The following is a 21,398-nucleotide window of genomic DNA, read 5'->3' as shown; positions in this document are numbered from 1 at the left end:
TTTATTTTCTGTGTGTGTTATGCTGTGTAAAATGTTCAGCTTTTTTGAAAATACAATCTCTGAAACAGAAAAAAGGCTACGTGTCGGCTATCATAATTGTGCAAATGAAAAAAAAAAAAAAAATCAAAATTCAAGTCGGATCCTTGGAACCGTACTACAACTCACGAATATTAAGGACGATTTTTATTAAATTTGCTCTTCTTATAATGTGATTTATATTATTTTCATGATACTAATATCCCTCAAAATTGGCGATTCTTACGTTTTGCTTTAAAATAGTGCCAGCGTCCGTTTTCGCACATGCATCCCTTTAAATTAAACTATTTGGGTCGTTCTGAAAATCTTATCTTTCTCCGCACCAATCGACAACACCGTTCGATCTTCGGAAAAAGCAGATGTTCGATCTTCGACAGAGCACACTTGAGGTGCATATTCATATCGATGAATGGTTTTTAATTTTTCGTTTTGCACAAATCAATGAATTAACCCTCGTCTCACCTATCTAATCCCGTCCCATTGTCTATCGGCCCGCCTCACCCCTTTGAGCAGGGATTTTTTCCGCTCGTTTTTCCCTCCGGCCTGTGACACGTCCTTTTTTTTCTTATACGCTTTTTTGTGAGTTATTCTGTTTCGCTATCACTATTATTTTTTCCCCTTTTTTAATTTTAATTGACTATAAAGCGTGAATGTAAAAACACACAGAGGTGGGTTCCAAAGGGATCGTAGGACCGAAAACCACGTATCTTCCTTATAATATATATCGTGAATATGCTATTTTTGCTCGGCCTGGGAGGGATTTTGGCTCGATTTCTGTGCTGCAACATGAGATAAAAGCCGAGGGAATACATCAGTAAGCCTCCGGCTAAATCGGAAGAACATGGAGGGAAGAGGTTCGGGCTCGCATGTTGCGTTTGTTCTGTGTGAAAAAGGTGTTAATGTTTTCTGAAAAACTCGTATCTTATAGGGGTTTGTCAAGCGCATTATTTCTATGGATACGCTTATGCAATCAATATTCTTTTATCTGCGCTAAAAGAACGGAGAGGTGGGGATACAAGTGCGGAAATAGGAAGTTCAGTGAAGAGGTGTATCCGCAAAGAAAAAGTGGATTCATTAATGAAATTAGTCAATGCATTAGTTGGCAGGAATTATGGTTTTTTGAGATGATTTTCTCATGTACCCATATTAGTCTTGTCATCTCAATTGGAGGGAACCAACTATTGTTTCGTGAATATAAGGCCATGATCTCTGTTCCAATTACTGAATGCAACCCAATTAACCTACAATTTGTACTTTTCCGAATTTAAGTTATGAGTTTCCTTCCTAATTTTTAACCTTATTTGAATGCGTTTTTTTGGAATTATTACAAAAATGTCACATTTATCAAATAATCTCACAAAAGACTAAAAAGTAAAAAAACAAAGTCTTTGGATTATCATGATATTTTTTGAAAAGACAATAAGTAATTACTGAAATCTAATTAGCAATATTTGCTCGATGTGTTCTTTCTTAGAGTAAAGGGATTGAAAATATTGAAAAATAAAAAAAATCAAAGCAAACTTAAAAAATGAAATCACTAGAATAGAGACAATTCGCGGAACACATTTGAGTAAAGAAACGAATCGTTCTATTTATAAACACATAAAAAAATATGCAAGTTGGCATAGATCCATCGTCAAACCAAACCATAAAGTATGTCTCCCTCTCTCAAGAAAAGTGGGAAGATTTTCTGGAAAACAAATTTGGAATCGTAAAAAAATTCACGGGGAAAACCAACTTAGCGCTGAGCACTAACACTTCAGGTCAAATAGCGCCAACTAGCAATATAGGGGTCAGCACTCCTGCCTGTGGTAGGCGTTATTTTACTAAAAGTGTTAGGTCTCAGCGCTAAGTTGTTTTTCCCGTGTGTTTAAAGAAAAAGAAAGCACTCAAGATTTCTACACATTAAATGTTTAACAATCCCTGTAAAATTTTTAATAATCCCTGGCAATGTATCTACATAATAATAATTCCCTAATCGATCAAAATAATGAAACTTGGACAGTAAAGTTGAGACTACACAGAAATAAATTTCAACATAAAAGTTTGGTAAGTACGGGGAGTAAAACAAAGAATACACCTAACCTCTTCGGTTGATAATTTCAAGAGAAAATGCCAGCTAGTTTTTTTTTTTTTTTTTTTTTTTTTTTTTTTTTAGGAAATTTTATAAAACACGAGTGGTGAATACCAACATCGCAATCGGTGGAATGCATTTGCCCAGTCTCTCCATTGTTTTTTGCGCTAAATACACCACGGACTTTACCAAAATTAACACTTAAGTTGTGTTTGTTCGTGTTTCACTTCCTATATTAACCAAAAGTAACACAAGAAAACAGATATTTTTATTAGAGTAGGCCGTATATATTCCAGATCTTTACGTTCGAATAGTTAAATCATGCTAGGCGAGGTCAAGGTATATTTGCTGAAATTCGCGGCCATACTTAATGCGAAAGGAAAGAGGAGGAGGGCGAATCGTGGAGGGTGGATGAAAAATTTACAATTTCCCTCATTTTCGTCTGAACCGAAGACGTAAAAAATTTAATAACGCGCTCGCACGGGGCTAACTGAGAGTGTGAAAGACCCAATAGGGTGGGAGGGGAGGAGAAACCAACTCCGAGAAAGGGGATGAAAGCGCCAGCATCAACGGCCGAAGGAAGTATAATACCTACTCGGGGTGGTCTATACTTTATAATATATAAATAGTAATGGATTGGCTCTGGAACTTGTAACTATGATTGATAATACATAAATGCTCGCTAAGAAGTATTAACTCCACCACGCAGCTCCTTGCAGTTATACCGCCAGCTCGACAGAGCAGAGCCACAATACTGCAGCGCTAAGTTGAAACGCCGTATCAAAAGTCAAACGTTGCCAATTTCGTCCAAGAAAGTATTTATTTTCGGGGGAGTTTATGAATATTTTCATTTGAGATTTTCAGTAACGGGTGGTTAAATTGAGAAATTCAGGCATCGGGAAAATTCTTGGGGAAATGTGTATACATTCCTCAGAAAATGAATATTTTAGGAGTGTAAATTCGGCAACGTTGGAATGTTTATAGGATGTTTTTCTCCGTGACGGGCGAATATCAGGTTGCCGCGTTATAATCGAGCGAAGAAGGTGTATGAATTTTTAATAATCTCATATAATCTTAATGCACACTCCTCATTTTTCTCCCCTTATTCCGGAGGCTTCATTTTCCGGGCGACCCCCCCCCCCCTCTACCCTCCTCCTCCCCCCTCCTCCGCCTCACCTCGCCGTGCCACAACTAATTCTCGTTCCTCGGCGCTTTCCGCCCGTTTCCTATTAAGGGTTAAGCGTCTTCCTTAAAGGAGCAGATGAAGCGTGATGGAAACTTTTCATCGGGACCGTGGATCTTCTCCCGCGACCCCTGGCGTCTGGCCGATTCCTTTTCAGTTTTATTAATTGATTTTTTCACGGTTCGTTATTTTACGAGACTACAGCTGTTGGTACCCGTGTTTTGACTCGCCAAACGCCTTTGAGCACGAGTCGATGCCGAGCCGAGGGATTACGCTTGGATCGGGTGAAGGATTATCGATGGGATCCAGGACTTGGAAGGAGAAGTTCCGGTCCGGAGATGCGAGAGCTCTTAGTTGTCGTTTTATCACCACTGCACAGAGCTATAAAAGTAATACAAAAGTTTGGACATGGGAAGTAGAACATGAAGTAACCCACTAGGGGTACACAATGTTCTTGGCCTCCCCCAATTTATAATTTGCCTCCTCCAAAATTTGCTGTTTTGCTATAATGGCGCCTCTACCTAAAACAACGCATTTAACAGCTTCCTTCCCCAAAAGTAGCGCGCTTGAAAGACTTCCAGCATATCAAACTGAAGAGCGGCCTCTGTCGAGTTAGCTCGATTGACTCGGATTGAACTTTTTGACGGAATATACTCTTTCCTTATATCAAACTTGAAAAAATAATTTCTTCTCGTGACTAAGCTTTTAGAGGTACAGACTTGAAATCATCAGAGCTCTGGTTTGGTTTAACTTTTTCTCGTGCCAGCATCCCGCAAACTACTCCTTTCAAAAAATAGCGTAGATGACTAGAACATCAAAGCTCAAAGCTGCGTTGCCTTATTCACTCACTACATCTCAAAATTGAGCGATTTTTGTGGACTCAGGAGTTGACTTTCAGCAAGAGCAGATAGGTGTCAAGGTGTTCCTTTTGAAATTTTGGAAAGGAGTTCTTGAAGTATCGCTAATTCTCTCCTGCATGTTGCAAGATATAATATATCCATTGATAATTGAAAATGTGACAACACTGGGATTAAAAGGATCGAGGACCTTTGACGGGGTTTGAACCATAATAATAGAGACAAGTGTTAACAATCATGCGTCGATTGAGGTTACACGACCCGGCTACAAGCCGCGCTTCATGTCTTTTTAGGCGGTTACAAGGAGCTTCTAATAGAATAGAAAAAAAGGTTGTTCCACACTATCATCGAGGGTGATCTGTTAGGAAACGGGCGAGCTAACTCGGATTTTGAAACAGTTTTGCGGTGTTAAAAGCAAGATTTGAGGTACGAACACCACTCCGAGATCGTTTAATATTATACAGGGTATGATGGCCAAGACCTACCATACCAGGCCTTCTTTCCGGTATTTTATCAAGCTAACGCCAAGAACTCACACTTAGATCTTTATTAAAAACTAATATGTTTGTTGTTAATGAATTTAGAATCCCGGCAGATTCCATCTTTTGCGGTTCCTTTTTACGAGGTACTAAGCACAAATATAATGTAATAATTCGGCACAAATATGACTGATTTAATGCTTGTTAATGAAGGAGGTTATAATTGTTATAACGTGACGTTTGTTGACTTGTCTCTCGTTGACGTTTGTCGATGGCGCTCTCTATTGTTTTCGCTTTGAGTTACGGGGATACGCGGTAAGGAGATGGCGCTCCTGGCGGGCGTGTCGTGAACCTTCCAGCAGGTAGATTCGCCCGCCAAATTTAAAATTTGGGAGATGCTAAGCGAAAACCGTTTAGTTTTAAGACTATTTGAACATCGAATAGTCATTCTACCCATTCAAGTAGATATTTGATGGCTTTTGACCGTGCTTAAGGAGAGATTATAATATAAAATCGTATCTGAAGTATGATGTCAATGAATCTATTTTTTCATTTTCTTTTTTTCATTTTTTTTTAACGGTTAGTTAGTTTATTATTTGTCTCCCCTGTCCGTTGCAATCACCCACTTCCACCAATAGGGTCGCTCCATTTTCCCTACGTCTCTTTTGTCTATCACTTTTTTTATCAGTTTCAATATCAACCCGAAGGTAATATATAGTTAATATTGCGACGTCATAGAAGGATCCCACTCACAGGTGTTTTACTCTCGATACACGGAGAACCATTCTGACGGGTAAGATTTTTCTCCGCACTTTGACTGACATTTTTCCTCCGTAATGGCTTCCTTTTCACGTAATTTGCGTATGCGCGTTGGTTGTCAGACGTTTCCGCGCACAGCGTACACCTGGTCCATTAAAAATATTGGTTTTTCCATTTTTGTTCCAGCAAACGTAGTTTCGCTAAACTACTTAACGCCCTTTCATTCCGGGGTCGTCTCAACCGTCAACCGTCTTTCATCAGTCGCATTTTGATGGTAAAACCATAAAAACACGCCTCTCGCTTTGCGAAGAAAATGATATGTTTATGAAGATGCGGAAGAAGATATATTTTTTTTCTTTGAGAACATCGGAATTCTTTAAAATATTTCCACCGATCTCTCTTATGAGTTTCTCACATCTGAAAAAGGGGGTAGAGTTTTAATTTTTACACAAGCTCGGCTTTCAGAGACACAAGCATAGCTAAGGCTGCGTTGATTCCGTCGAGCCATCATCGGGTATGAAACATCAGCGTGTCGATTATTAACATCGGTCGACACGGTATACAGGGTGAGCGAAAAGTCCCCGACCCCCCCTCTAACTTTTGAACGAATTGAGCTAAGGAAATGAAACTTTGGGAATGTTCCTATCTCAAAGGAGACCATCTTTTGAGGGGGTCAAAATTTTGGTCCCCCCCTCAGGGGGGGACAGGGGCCCCCCAACTTTTTTTTTTCAAATAGCAACCCCTATCTTGTGATACCTCATTCAAAAGAGCATAAAAAAATCAAGAATTTTGGCGCAAACCGCAGATCAATATCTCAATTTTTGACCGAGTTATGATAGGTCAAAGGTCAAATTTGACCTATTTTCAAAAAATCATAACTCCGGTTCAAATTATCGTAAAGAAAAAAATAAAACGGGAAAATTTACCAAATTGTGTTCGCTTTTACGTAAAAATTGCAGAAATCACTTCGATTTAATTTTAAGGGGGGCCTCGGACCCCCAAATACGTCAATTCAAAGGTCATTCAATTTTCCTGCGAAATAAGCCAATTTCCTCTGGATTTGCCTCCACATTATCTCAGTAAGGTCAATATCAGTTCAACATTACGTTGGCAAGTCCCCAAATTTCGGGAAAAGTTAAAAAAACGAAATTTAAACGGTCAAATTTAATCACCTTAAATTTCGTTTTTTTAACTTTTCCCGAAATTTGGGGACTTGCCAACGTAATGTTGAACTGATATTGACCTTACTGAGATAATGTGGAGGCAAATCCAGAGGAAATTGGCTTATTTCGCAGGAAAATTGAATGACCTTTGAATTGACGTATTTGGGGGTCCGAGCCCCCCCTTAAAATTAAATCGAAGTGATTTCTGCAATTTTTACGTAAAAGCGAACACAATTTGGTAAATTTTCCCGTTTTATTTTTTTCTTTACGATAATTTGAACCGGAGTTATGATTTTTTGAAAATAGGTCAAATTTGACCTTTGACCTATCATAACTCGGTCAAAAATTGAGATATTGATCTGCGGTTTGCGCCAAAATTCTTAGTTTTTTATGCTCTTTCGAATGAGGTATCACAAGATAGGGGTTGCTATTTGAAAAAAAAAAGTTGGGGGGCCCCTGTCCCCCCCTGAGGGGGGGACCAAAATTTTGACCCCCTCAAAAGATGGTCTCCTTTGAGATAGGAACATTCCCAAAGTTTCATTTCCTTAGCTCAATTCGTTCAAAAGTTAGAGGGGGGGTCGGGGACTTTTCGCTCACCCTGTATATTAGACAAAGAAGCTAAAGGGGAAAAGGAGCAATCTCATTGATTGAAACGGGTGATTGTTTTAGACAAGGAGGAAATGATATACTAACTATTAGAAAGGTATCCACTGTCAACAAAATCCTGATTAATCAGGAAATTCGATGTCATCAGGAAAATATGAAAAAATCGGCCATGGATCAGGAAATTTTGAGTGGGTCCAGCATTTTAGCGGCTCTGGTGCTTGCACTAGAGCTGCTATTCCGGACGGTCCCAGCTGGGGAGTATCAATGCAGCATGTTACATTGTAGAGACCGCGCGTTGGTTGATGGGAATCGGCGCCATTTTCGGCTATGTTCCTTGTCATGACTTTATTTTATTGCATACTGTTTTATTGTTAGTCAATGCTATGTTGTGTATTGTATTTTTGGAATCATGGTGATACAGTCAACAATTCAAAACTTGTTTGTGCTTTTATCTCGTGATGGAAAAAATGTACTTTACGTTCAAAATTTGAAAATTTGAATTTTAAAGTTTTCGCGGTTAAGGAAGCTTTAACCACTGGGTTGGAGCTTCCTAGTCATTTACTCGATATCAGCTGATAGCAAACAAAGGTTACCAGGGAAACCGTAAACGTCTAACAACTATCGTGGCCATTGGGGCGATTATTGAAATGATATCGACTGTATGTCGCCGCTTACGACAGGACATAGCCCTATCTTAACTGTGTAATATATCGCAATTCGATATTGTTTTGATTTTTAAAAGGAGCAATTCATTCATACAGTTCCGATTAGTTTTTGCGAACGGGCCCTTAACCTACGGCACTCGGCTACAAAAGTTACAAAACATGAATCGACAGTTGTCGGATTGTACATCAATGACAAAATGTGTCTAGGCCCTCATTCTTGACTACAACTACTGCCCCCAGAGCCGCTCTCCGACGCCAATGCGTTGGAGCTTCCTGCTTGTTTCAACTACATGCAGTTTAGCGCCTGCAATAGTGAAAGATTTAATTCAATAAATCAAATATGTTGGTTTTCAAAATTAAATTAGATGTCAATTAATGCGCGCAAAAAATCAGGAAATTCCTTCAAAATCGCGCAAGAAAATGGCAGGATAATCCAGAATGACAGACATCCCGAATAGGGTCCTTCGTGGGTTGCCGTGCCTATCACTTACCTCCCTTGTCCGTTGCAACCACACGCCTTCATGGCTCTATCTTCTCTTTGTCTATAGATATGTCCATCGATTTCAATTATCAGCCCGCAGTGCGTTTAATCCTCAAAAGATGAGCACGGATCGACTATATTCATCGAAGCCCGGGTCCGGACGAAAGAAACAAGTGCGGAACATACTTTTTATCGCCGCTGAGTCCATGGATTATTCGCTAACGAACCGCGGGGCTGTGCGGTCGGAGGGTGAACTTAGCGCCTTCGCCGGGGTGGGGGGGGGGGGGGGGGGGGGGGAGGTTGAGTTGAATCGCATTTGATGAAGGAAGGAAAGCGCCGGCCGCGATAATGAGGTTTTTTTCCTCGTCTTTTTTAATAACGCCAACCCGTGTGTTTCTTAAGTAACCGCGTGAAAGGAAGTCTGATAAAACAGCCACAATTCCCAACTCGTAATTAAAGTTGTCCTCGCGCCGCCCTGGTGCACTCTTACGCCGAGAAAAAACGTCGTATGAACATGCGAGCGCTTGCCAAATTTAATCCGATTAAAAATGTACTCTCCTAAAAACCAGAGTGGCCGCGGTTAGGGGAAATCAGGACAACCGGAAATACTTAAGGGGACAACTGAGAAAAGTCGGGGGAAAAAGCTTAATGACTCAGAAATCGGATATAATTGCGTCTTTGCGAAAAATAACGAAAAGGTGAATCCAGTGGGTTGTAGAGGCGAGGTGTTAATCGATTATCGATATTGCTCCCATTCGAAGCTGTGGTAAAGAATCGATTAATGACTGTGGTATCAACTCCCTTCTCATCAATCCTTTCCATAGGTTTAAATGTCAGACCAATCGATACATCGCAAAGCACGCCACGCCATCGGTAGGTTGACAACAGTAGCTTTCCTCTCTTTAAACTTGTGTTGAATAAATCGATACTTGTCAAAGCACCTGGCGGACTTGTTCCGTCCGAAAATCGATTAATTTTCATAGGTTTAAATTGAGAGAAAACAAATGTCGCCTATTCCCTGGGTCCGCAAATTAGTAAAAGTGTGACATCACATAGTTTCAGCTCGTTCCTGATGATACAAATCGGAGAAACTTAAAAGTTCAGTTATCATCCAATGCTGTCGCATAAGTGAGAAATTTTTTCAATATAGTCTGAGAAAATTTGAATTTTTGGAATTTCACCAACTTGAAATTTGGTATTTCAAAGTGTTTTAAGTCACCCTCAAAACCTTGTAAATTTCTGTCTTTGGAATTTTTAGAGACATTCATTCGCGATTTGATCTGATTTATTTAAAATTTCCAAGGACAAACATCCATAACTTTCCTTAAAAATAAATATTTTATCGGTGGGAATTCGGCAACATTTGAATATGCTCATACAGCGTTTTTCCTTAGCGTAGGCGCGGTGGCTTTTCAATTTTCTCAAAGCTCGAACTTTTCCCCTTAAATTTTTCCCCGCACCGGTGAGACGTCAAGAATTCTAATTAATTTCTGGCTCTTTTTTTTTTTACTTCCGCCGCGAGGGGGTAAAAGAACCCGGGAAAGAGTCGAAGAATATTTTATCTTGATTGAGCGCAAGTATGTACTTTAATTTCCTCGGCGAGGGAAAGTTTTCATCCCCTCCGGGATGGCTCTTAGTTAGCTGGCTGAAATTAGAGACGGGAAACAAAAGTGGAGAGAAAATGTCGGAGGGACGCCCGCCTTTCCTCTTCATTATTTGATCGTTGATTAGCGGCGAGCTTTTCTCCCCTTCTCGGCGGTCCAATCCCTGTCCAGCCCTGCGCGTCCCTCCCGTGCTTTTTCCAGTAATTAAACGTCTATGTGTTAATTGAGCCGGCTCCGAGAGCTTTCATTGGTCCGTGGCGCGCCCTGCGCCTTGAGCCCTCTCTCGGACTCGCCTGTCCCTTCCCTCTATTTATCCGCTCGAAATGTATTCCAGCGTCCATCTACGCTCCTATTCTTGGCTCTATGTATTCGCGCGTCCCCTATCACTTCAAAGCCCGGCTCTGTCCGCAGCAGTCTCAACCCTTCTATTGTCCGACGCATTAGTAGTCGCCCTTTCAAATTCGCTGCGGCTCTTACCCCCCCCCCCCTCTCTTGCTTTATCGCTATTCATATCCGAGATGCTAGAAATCAGGGTCGGCGCATCAGGGAAAAGAGATTCCTATCTCAATTTTTTTAGTTCGGCCCCGTTTAAAAGGTAGTTTTGAAGAATGCCCTGTTTTGAAGTTCTGTCACCAATTTAACCTGGATTCATTTGGTCAAACTCTACGCGGGTTTTCTTTAATATTTAACAAGCAGGAGCGAGAGGAAAACCATATCCCGCCTTTTGCAAATGCCACTACTTCCCTATCAATAAGATTCGACTGAAACAACGCACCTGAACCTTTTTCTTCCCTAAGTGTTTTGCTTTTGCTGCCCTAAAATAGGCCTCTTTTTCTTTTCCTTCCCTGAAAATTATGCCCCTTCTAAATAACTGACCCTTCCCTTTCTGATGAAATCTCCTAAAATCATATTTTTTAGAAGGAGAAACGGACAACTCCATTCCAAAGGTCGACAATTTTCTCCAAGAGTTCAATCTCTCACAAGAAAACGATTGCCCTACTTCGCTCCAACATGCTGCAAATTTTCTTTTGCTAGAGGACGTTTATAAAACATATAAGGCTAAATTTGGGGTTTTTTGACCCCCCCCCTCCTTCTCTTAGCCTTCCCCTTCCGTAACGTTTTTCTTGACTTTCAACCCCCTTATGAGCGTTACGTATCTTATGGACGGCACCTAATCTGAAAAAACAATCTGCAAATTTTTCAGGTAGAATTGGCCGACAATTTTCTAGTAAAAAAAGGCTATTTGCAATCGGAAATTTTGCAGTGCTGGAATGTATTTACGTCCTTTCGCCTAATGCCGCAATCTCACGCTGAATGTGGCTTGAATGTGGAAGTCATCGGCCCGATGCCTGAATTTTGCGCGTGGCAACGATTCTCAGCGACCATCGGATAGTGTCGGATTTGTCTGGACTATTCGAATAGATTTGATACACATTTGGATGAAAATGACTCGAATTAGTGAAATTTCAGCTGTTGAGCGATGACTGTTGACTGCCACATTCGGCTGCCAAATTCAGCGTGTGATTGCGGCATGAGGATCGATGAAATGACGTACCTGATCCATTTCTCCTTCAGTTCGAAAACTCCTGCAATCACCTGCAGTTTGTCGAGGGGAAGAGGCGTAACAAAGCGACGGATTTACATCCTCGGAAATAATCCTTGATTCGAGCAAGGTGGTCACAGGCGGGAGTTTACAGGCGGTCATTGGACAAGGAACCTCCCGCACGGTTTTCAGCTCATCGACAAAGGGGTCCCGCGATCCCGGAGCGGGCTCAAATCAGGGGCCCAAAGGACTCCCGACGGAATTAGCATGCTCCTTAAAATGCAGCGGGCATTTACGTCGGCGCATCCTCTCTCGGCGCTAGGATCCGGAACGAAAAACATCCAGTAATAAGGCTCAAAGGCTCACCAGCCGACCGGGCGGGAGGGGGGCGGCGGGGGTCTTTACGTATTCTCGTCATGGGCACAGAAGCGCTTGCAGATATTGATTGACACGGCGAGTTGACTGTTGTCCATCAGTCAATTGTTGCGCGGAGGGGCAACCGCCGGCCCCCTTCCGCAAGAGGAGCATAAATACCGCGGCGGCTAATGAGCCATTCTTACTATCGCGACACAATAACTCTTCGTCACATTCTGACTTTTAAATGAATTAAGAGCCAGGCCAACTTTCGATTCAAATTCAAACGGACCGACCGGGATCCTTGTAATCAAATAGTTTGCAGAAACAATCACAGCGCTCGGGCCCGGAGTTGCCGGGTCGAGCCACCGCCCGTCGATGAGGCTCCTCGTGTCGCCGGAATTACTAGTATCGACCAAATTTGTCGAAATCCAATTTCCATCTAAAGTCTCCTGGGCTAATTTTGAGGAATCGGTACGTCTAGGTACATCAAGATCGTATTTAAATCCAAAGGAGCTATGTCCATTCTGATATGAGCCCTGAGATCCGTAAAAATACGCGCATGACGGGGCTCATGTCACAATGGATGTAGTTCTTTTTCATTTAAAGCGTCCAATTATACTGTCATTTTGTGGAAAATAAGAAGTAATAGATAGCCGTAAGCATAGTAAAATTGCACTGGAAATAAAAAAACACATTGAATCTAGAGTCTAGACTCTTGAGAACATTGACAAGAAAAAATACTCTTGATTCAATTGGATTTTTGCTTGAATCAAAACGAAATCCGCTTAAATTAAGAGGCGTGGTTATTGATTTAAGCTAGATTCTGATTGAATCAAGAGTACTTTTTCTTGTCGATGTTTTTAAGAGTCTGGACTCTAGATCCGATGTGGTTTTTTTTTTTTTTCTTTTTTTTTCTTCTAGTGTGCCGTCTAACGAATATCAGAGAACTTGGCAGTAAGTGCACTGTTAATAACAGTTCATACTGATGTCTCGTGAAAATCGACACCTCTTTGAAGTACTATAACTATTATATTTCTTTGCTGTTACTTAGGTTAGTGACCATGCCAGGAAGCAAAAGTCGTCACATACTGTAGTCTTGCGTAATATGAAAAAAAGAATAGATCCTATTTTTCCATGGTCAAAGGTACAATTTATCAACTTTTAATAGTTCCAAAATAGTATCTTCAAACGTTATCTTATGTTAAATGTCACGTGTATTGCGTTCAAATGTTATGTAAGGGACTTTTTCCAGTTTTTTTGCCCAATCTCCTTTCCAAGGGCAAGGCCCCCTTTTCCCACTTACGAAGTATTCCTACAGTGGCCTATAGACTTCTCTCTTCTTCTCCCTATCCTTAAATATTTTACCCAATATCATAACAGCCCTTCATTATTTTCAAGAGTCTAACCCTTCATAGTTTTATGGGAAACTGCAAATTATTCCAAGATCATTTTTCGCTCGACGAGTGAAATTCGAATTTTCTCAACATTTCATTTTTGCTCATAACCACGGATACATCCGGTAGCAGGGCAAGGTTAAAAGGAAAATTGACGGTATTTCGCGAAAATGTGGCATCGTCGCGTGTAGCTCATTGTTGAGACATGGCAGGAAGACCTGGCTCGGGATCCACGGCCGCCCTTTGCTCCTCCTCTCCCTCGCTCTCTCTCCCTCTTCTCCCGCGTATCGCTCCCTCTCACTCTGGACGCTTCTGTTTGCTCGTCCCGCTTTGACATCATCTTTTATCATTTGAATTTCATCACGTAAAACAAAATCAGAGCTATCTCGCGCGGCTCCTCCACCTGTGGGCTTAATATTGAAATTAATAGACAAAGCTATGGACAAAGACGGGAAAGGGGAAATGGAGTTATCCCTATCGGTGGAGGCGAGTGGTCGCAACTATCAAAGCAGGTAAGTAACGGGCTAATTCTTCAAACCACGAGGTATTCTAATGTTAGTCCATTATTTTATCTCATAGGGTATACCAACCAACCGTTTGAACCAATGGGATCGCTCCGTATCCCCGTTGTCTTCTTTGTCTCTCGCTTTGTCCATCAATTTTAATATTAAGCCTCCTGAGGGTTACGGGTGAGAGCAGGGTGTCTACAAGTCCGGAAGTAGTACTGATTTTTTAAGGGGGGTCCGGAAGTACTGAAAAAGTGCGGAAGTTCCGCAAAAATGTCCGGATTTTTTTTTTTAATTTTTTGTCATTTTTGTCGCAATTTCAAGAGAGAGACGGAACAGCACTGCCATGCCACCGTTGGACACATCATAATATAAATTAAGCAAACTTAACCTTGAATTTCCTCAAATTTCAACAAATAAGATACACCTTAATACGCATCGATGACTGCGCCAGGATGTAACTATTCGTGCTTGATAGATGACCATGTTGCCAAAGCAAAATTGAAGAGGCGTGAACTCGCGATACTTTGCTCTATGCTGCCAATGAGGTGTCATTTAGATTTGGGAGGAAAGTTAAAAAACGAGGCCGAATTACGTCTATCCCATCTTAGGCTGTGTTATCCACGCACCCGTATCCGCACCCTTTGAAGCAACACTATAGAAATAAGGCTAACAGATCGGACGTAACATAACCTGACAAAGCAGGGAAAGGACTCGCGTTGATGACGGCGCAGAGATACAACTATTCGTACTTGATGGATGTCCGTGTTGCGTCTGAAAAATTGAAGGCGCGATGGCGTCAAGCGTGAACTCGCGATGCTCCGCTCCATGCTCCTAGTGAGGTGTCTGTCAGATTCGGGAGAAAAGTTAAAATACGACGCTGAATTACGTCTCACCAATGTTTGGCTGTCTTATCCACGTGCTCGTACCCTTTGAATCACCACCATAAAAATAAAACAAACGGAACCGACGTAACATGAAAATAAACCAAATGAAAGGACTCGCGTTGATGCATGACGGCGCAGAGATACAACTATTCGTGCTTGATGGGTGTCCGCGTTGCGTCTGCAAAATTGAAGGCGCGATGGTTTAGGGCGTGAACTCGCAATTTTCTCCTATTCATGCTGCTAATAAGGTGTCGCTCAGATTCGGGAGAAGAGTTAAACAACGAGGCCCGATTACGTCTCTCCTTTGTCCACCACCTTTGAAGCATCACCATAAAAATAAAACAAACGGAACCGACGTACCATGAAAATAAACCGAAGGAAGGGACTGGCGTTGATGACGGCGCAGAGAAACAACTATTCGTACCTGATGGATGTCCGTGTTGCTCCTGCAAAATTGAAGGCGCGATGGTGCAAGGCGTGAACTCGCAATTTTCTCCTATTCATGCTGCCAATAAGATGTCGCTCAGATTCGGGAGAAGAGTCAAACAACGAGCTCCGATTACGTCTCTCTTGTGTCCTCGGTTGTGTTAACACTCAATTTTTTTTTTTATTTTCTCAATTTGACGTATCACTTTTAGGGGAGGGGGTGGTGGTTTGTTTACATACCTGTATCTAAAGCGAGCCTCAAGTCAAGTTGACCCGGCTTGAGTGTCTAAGGGTCCAGTTACTACGTGTACTCCCCACATTAACACAAAATGTCGGTTACTTTTTCTCACTGGGTGATAGGTAGGGTACCTATCCAGAGAAGAGGACAAACATGTCGGTAATTTTGAGATTAGATCTTGGAGCTTTTAGGGCCCAAAAAGGCAGCCAACCATGAATTCAAATTATCCAAAGTGATTTATCATCACTATTGTTACGACCTGTCGTTTCTAAAGACGTATTTGACTTACTTTTTGCATTTACTCAGTTTTGCGAAATAAAGCTCGTTTATGAAGATTCTTGACATATTAGTTTTATATCATAAGATCTGAAGATTGCGGTGACATTTTTTGTGTTGGACGGTTGGCTCACCTTTTCCACCAAGAAAAAAACCTCGTGCGTGGGACCCGAAGTTTAGGTCATATGGATCTCTGAAGTTTTCGGATTGAGCATCTGAACACTTTAGGTCTGGCCGTCGAGGTTCGGATCACACAACTAAAACTTCAGCTCTTACATCTGAAGTACTTCAGATGTGAGAACACAAGTTTTTCGGATGTGAGAACCGAAGTTCTTCGGATGTGAGAACCGAAGTTTTTCGGATGTGAAAACCGAAGTACTTCAGGCGTAAGAACTGAAGTTTCAGATGTGTGATCCAAACCTCAGCAGCTGGACCTAAAGTGTTCAGATGCTCAATCCGAAAACTTCAGAGATCCATATGACCGAAACTTTGGGTCCCCCGCACGAGGTTTTTTTCTCCGTGTGGGCCCTACGAGCTCCACATTTCGACCTATCTGTGTTCTCTTTATGTGGATACTTTCGTGATGGCAAGTTCAACTTCCTCATTCCGTTCGTCATTTGTTCGGGGGGAGGGGGGTCTCAGCGCTGTAATTAATCGGAATCCTCCCTGAAAGCGTCTCGCTGATAGGACGGACGGCGATGAGCGGGGTCCTCAGAGGAGGCCGACTCGAAGCGGAGCCGAAGCCGGCGCATGAGCATTGAGCATCTTATTAAATTATTCAATAGCATTATTTATTAGGTTCGTCAACGGTCGGTTGACAATTACCGCGTCCAGGCTCCGGGTTCCCGCGCAGGCGCAGACCGCGGGGCGGGACGGGGTCCGCGAGCATCAATGAAGTCGCAAGCCCGGCTTCATTCACAAGCCCGAGACCGGCTCCGCGCACGGTGGTCAGTCCTCCAAAGCTTTTCATTCAAAGCTCTCGCTCTCGCGGCGCCGCGTAAGAAGGAGCTCATTAAATAAAGCTTTACACTGAAAGCTTGCCCGCGGTGCGGTGCATTCACGGCTCATCCATGTCCAATTTTGAGTTCCTCATTTTGAAATTTTAAATTAAATTAAAAACAAAACAAAAAAATTATCGTTCCTATTCAAATTGGAAGGAACTTGACCAACTTGACTGGAAATTCACAATGTCGGAAATAGACACATGTGCATTTCGTGCGTTTTACATTACATGTTCCTGTTCGTGAAGCATTTCTTTGGAAACATCAACCAGATATCGTGTCACGTTATGCGCGTTTTGGTGTATCATTATCAAGGTAAGGTCATCGATTATTTCTGAGTCTTTCCTTCCTACGTAGAAACCAATCAGCGGGCTGATTTGTGACATTAATAGACAAAGAGGACATAAGGAGTATGGAGCAGTCCTATTGGTTGAAATGAGTGGTTCATATAGACTAAGGGGGTAAATGATGAACTAACTATCGGGTCTCTCGCAGGTTGTCGTTAGTCAGTCTATTACTTACCCCTTTTGTCTATTGCAATCACCCACTTCCACCAATAGGATTCCTCCATACTCCTTATGCCTTCTTTCCCTAAAGCTGTGTCTATCAATTTCAACAATCAGCCCGCTGATTCCACGACTGACTGATTTGTACCCCGAGTGCGACGACCGGAGCCGGAGACGTAGAGTAGCGACTTGCTCCTCGGCGTATGCACGGAGGACGGAAAACATGAGAGAGGCCGAAACGACACAACGGCCAAGCGGGCAGCGGGGTCTGTCCGGTGTCCATCAGACTCGTCACCGCGGCGCAAGGCTTCCGTTTCAACGTCCCTGTCCGGGCAGCGGGACACGCGGGACAGCCCGGGAGTGAGGACAGGGAACGGAAAAGCCGCCCGACCCCGAGGCCCCGACCGAAAGCTCCCACACGTATGGAAATCCGCTCCGGCGGCGGCCAAATTGGACGCCGCCGAACAAACGCGTCCATCCGCAGGCTCGCCACTCTTCAATCCGTAATCCGCCGCGGTAGCGCTTTGGCGGTCCAGAACTAGAGTCCCTTTTATACTGAGTGTTTACGCCCGTGTGAGAGGAGCGGAGGGGCTAGAGTCTGCCCGAGAGCGCTCTCAAAAGAGGAGAGCTGGTGGGGACGATTAGCGGTCGCGGATGATCGCAACGTCCATAGCGATGGCCCTTTGAGGAAAAGAGGAGGGAGGAGGAAGGTCCCACCGAGATACTCAGAAGGGCTACCAGCCGAGAAACTCAGCCGCGATGAGAGGGAGAGGGAGAGAGCTCAGCCGAGATGAGAGAGAAAGAGAGAGAGAGCTCAGCCGAGATGAAAGAGAGAGAGAGAGAGCTCAGCCGAGATGCTCAGCCGAGATGAGAGAGAGAGAGAGAGAGCTCAGCCGAGATACTCAGCCGAGATGAGAGAGAGAGAGAGAGCTCAGCCGAGATACTCAGCCGAGAAGGGGGGAGAGAGAGAGAGAGAGAGCTCAGCCGAGATACTCAGCCGAGATGAGAAAAGAGAGGAAGAAAGAAAATCCCACCGAGATACTCAGAAGGGCTACCAGCCGAGGTACTCAGCCGCGTTGAGAAGAAAAGGAGGAAAGAGAGAAATCTTCCCAACCGAGAAACTCAGTCGGGTCTAAAGAGAGAGAGAGAGAGAAAGAGAGAGGTCCCAGCCGAGATGCTCAGCCGGGTAAAAGAGAGAGAGAAGGTCTTCACTGGAGGAGCAGCGTTGATCGAATGAAGAGAGCCTTGATCAGGAGCGCAAGCAGAGGACTTGACTGATCGAAGAGCGATGATCGAATGATGACCGCACGCCTGGCGGCTGCCTTTTTATAGACGACACGCGTGGACGCGTCGGACGCGGCCGGGAGCCGCGCCGCGGATCGGACGGACTTACGTAACCGGTTGGACCGGTCGCCGAGTCACGGCGGCATGGCTGCCAAGTTGCGCAAGTTGCGTAACATAGCCGCCGGCTAGTTACGTTAATGCCGGAAAATCGTTGCGGCGTTAACATTTTCCCCCGCCTTGAACCGATGGGTTCAAAGAAGAGCTGAAGTTTGGTAGCTTGTTAATAGTATGAATTGAGAGCCTAGGTTGTCTAAATTTGGTTAATTAAAGATTTAATAGAGATTGAAAGGTTTTGAACTACATAGATTTCGATGAGTAGAGATAAATATGAAGCAATAAAACAAGAACACATTAAAAGGATTTCTTGTGGTCGTGCTCGATTGCCCGTTTAAGGGACCTCTGAGCCGCCTTTTTTGCTTTCTTCGACAGCCACCCGGAGCGGATGGTGGCGCCGCTGGTCGAGCCTTGCAGCGAGGGGTCTGAAGCCGCGACCGGTGCGGGTGGGGCTGGCACTGTGATGGGTGTGGGTCGCGTTGGAGTCGTTGCCGCGGGCCGCGGGGGCGCGGGCATCGGCGCGAGGTAGAGTAAACCCAGTGAGATGAGGAATGAACCCAGCCTCTTCAGTAGGGCTGTCAGCCGAGTTGCTGGTTGTTGGAGTTGTTGGGTTGTTGGACTTGGAGTTGGAGTTTGATCCTTTGTGGATAGGCAAGATAGCAGCACCTTGGGGTTGGGGCCGAAGGTTGGCGTTGGGCCCATGAGGACGTATCCGAGGGTCGTCTCTATCGCAACGGGTAGTCCTGGACCCAAAGGAACTGGCGCGCCCTGGACTATGTATGGAAAGAGGTCCGCGCCTATGAGTATGTCGACGGGACCGACGGCATCGAACGATGGATCCGCTAGAGTCCACCCTTGAACTCGCTGCCGAACTGCCTGGGCGATGGCGGTTGATGGGGTGGGATTGGTGATGCGGTCGACCACGACCATGCGGTGATTCTTCGAGATGGTACGCTGTCCTAGGCCAAAGACGGTGGCGTGACCGTACCCGTAGGTCTGCACAACCGATCCAGAGATCCCACTGACCTCATCAGGGCCAGAAATTAGTTTTAGGCCGACTCTTTTGGCGCATTCGTAAGTGAGGAACGTGCCTTGGGCGGCACTGTCGAGGATACCTCTAACGATGTGAGAACCGCCTTTGGTTTTTATCCTCACCTGCACGGTTGCAAGCAGGACAGTTGAGCTGGGACCCTGACTGACCATGATCTTAGATGATGGCTCCGAGGACTTTTCTTCGGCGCCATGGAGTAGGGTGTTATGTCTCTGCTGACACACCCAGCATGTGTTGTCAGACGGACAACGGGGAGTGCCCGGGTCGTGTTTGGACAGGCAATTGTTGCAGAGTCCTTTTTCGCGGGCGAACCTTTGTCTGTCGGCAGGAGATTTCCGTTTGAACGCCGGACACCAGGTGAGTCGATGGCTCTCCGAGCATTCAGGGCACTTTTGGAGTCTTGGCTCTTGAGATTTCTTGCTGGGCTTACTCTGCTGCTTTGGAGGATCTTCAGGAGGTAGCCGGTGAGAGGCTTGCTCATTTTTGTTGTGAGGCTTAGCCTTTTCTTCATGCGTCGTAGATGGGGCGCTGGAAGAGGGAACCGAGACCAGAGCCTTGGTCTCGACCTTGGTTTCCGTCTTTGAGGCTCGGGCGGAAGGCCGTTCTTCGAAGGCTACGGACTCTCTTTCGAGGAAGTCTAGGAGTTCCTGCACCTTGGGATATTCAGTGTGGATGCTCGAAATAGTCACGTTAGGATCGCGTGTATCTCGGCGATAGTCTTCGAATCGACTGGCCAAGTTGTCAGAGAGTTTCCTCATAACGGAAGCCACTAAAATTCCGTCGTAGGCGGAGGGAGGATGGCCTACTGCCTCTAGAGCTTGAGTGTGCTCTCGGATTTTGTGGAGTAGCACAGAGATTTGCTTTCCTTTCTTAGCTTCAGGCAAATCGAGCAGACCGTTGTAATGCAGAAAGATGTGCCGGCGGTCGGATTGATATCTTTTCACTACGAGGCCCCAGGCGACAGTGTAGTTGCCTTCAGTAAGATCAAGTTCTTTGATCATGCTATGGGGCTCTCCCTTAGTGTATTTGAGAAGATAGCTGAACTTTTCAACGGCGTTCAAATTTTCATTGCGGTGAACGGCTAAACGGAAGACGTTGTACCAAGAGCGCCATTCTTCCGCTTCGCCATTGAAAACCGGGAGTTCAAGCTTAGGGAGCCTGAGAGGGGCTCCTGAGTTGGAGGAACGGTTCATCGAAGCCGAGGTGCTCTTTTCAGTTTTAGCGAGAAAATGCATCTGGGCTTCCCTTACAAGCCTGTCGCCTTCTTGCAGCAAGCCGTCAACGTTGATTAGGTGTTGCTGGATCTCTATGGTCGAGTTCAGCTCCACAGCTTGATCGCCGTATTCATCGAGGCGGTCTTGCAGAGTAGAGAGGCGATTGTAGGTAGGCCGCAAGGTTTCCGCGTTTTCTGGGGTTAAGGTGTCCCGAAAACTATCGCGGATCGATCTGAGACGTTTAATGATAGAGGTCATCTTTCCCTCAAGAGAGGAGCCGGGAGGCGGAGGATCGTCTCCTGGCATGACGACGAGAGAGTGGGTTTGCAGTCGTTAGAGCTGAATCACCGAATTTTTAAGAAAACTTAAAATATCCGGCCCGAGGGACCAATGTTTACGCCCGTGTGAGAGGAGCGGAGGGGCTAGAGTCTGCCCGAGAGCGCTCTCAAAAGAGGAGAGCTGGTGGGGACGATTAGCGGTCGCGGATGATCGCAACGTCCATAGCGATGGCCCTTTGAGGAAAAGAGGAGGGAGGAGGAAGGTCCCACCGAGATACTCAGAAGGGCTACCAGCCGAGAAACTCAGCCGCGATGAGAGGGAGAGGGAGAGAGCTCAGCCGAGATGAGAGAGAAAGAGAGAGAGAGCTCAGCCGAGATGAAAGAGAGAGAGAGAGAGCTCAGCCGAGATGCTCAGC

At 44.5% G+C, this 21,398-nt stretch overlaps 1 protein-coding gene across 1 annotated transcript; it reads right to left on the bottom strand.

Annotated features, from left to right (window-relative positions):
- Positions 1-18,736: 18,736 nt before the first annotated feature.
- LOC140223832 (uncharacterized) lies at positions 18,737-21,010 on the bottom strand. The gene has a single exon (XM_072295924.1). The coding sequence runs from the start codon at positions 21,008-21,010 to the stop codon at positions 18,737-18,739; it is 2,274 nt and encodes a 757-aa protein (XP_072152025.1).
- Positions 21,011-21,398: the final 388 nt, after the last annotated feature.

Source organism: Bemisia tabaci, chromosome 1 (assembly GCF_918797505.1).
Source record: "Bemisia tabaci chromosome 1, PGI_BMITA_v3".
In the NCBI taxonomy this organism is placed as follows: domain Eukaryota; kingdom Metazoa; phylum Arthropoda; class Insecta; order Hemiptera; family Aleyrodidae; genus Bemisia; species Bemisia tabaci.
This window is presented reverse-complemented; position numbering and strand designations above follow the sequence as displayed.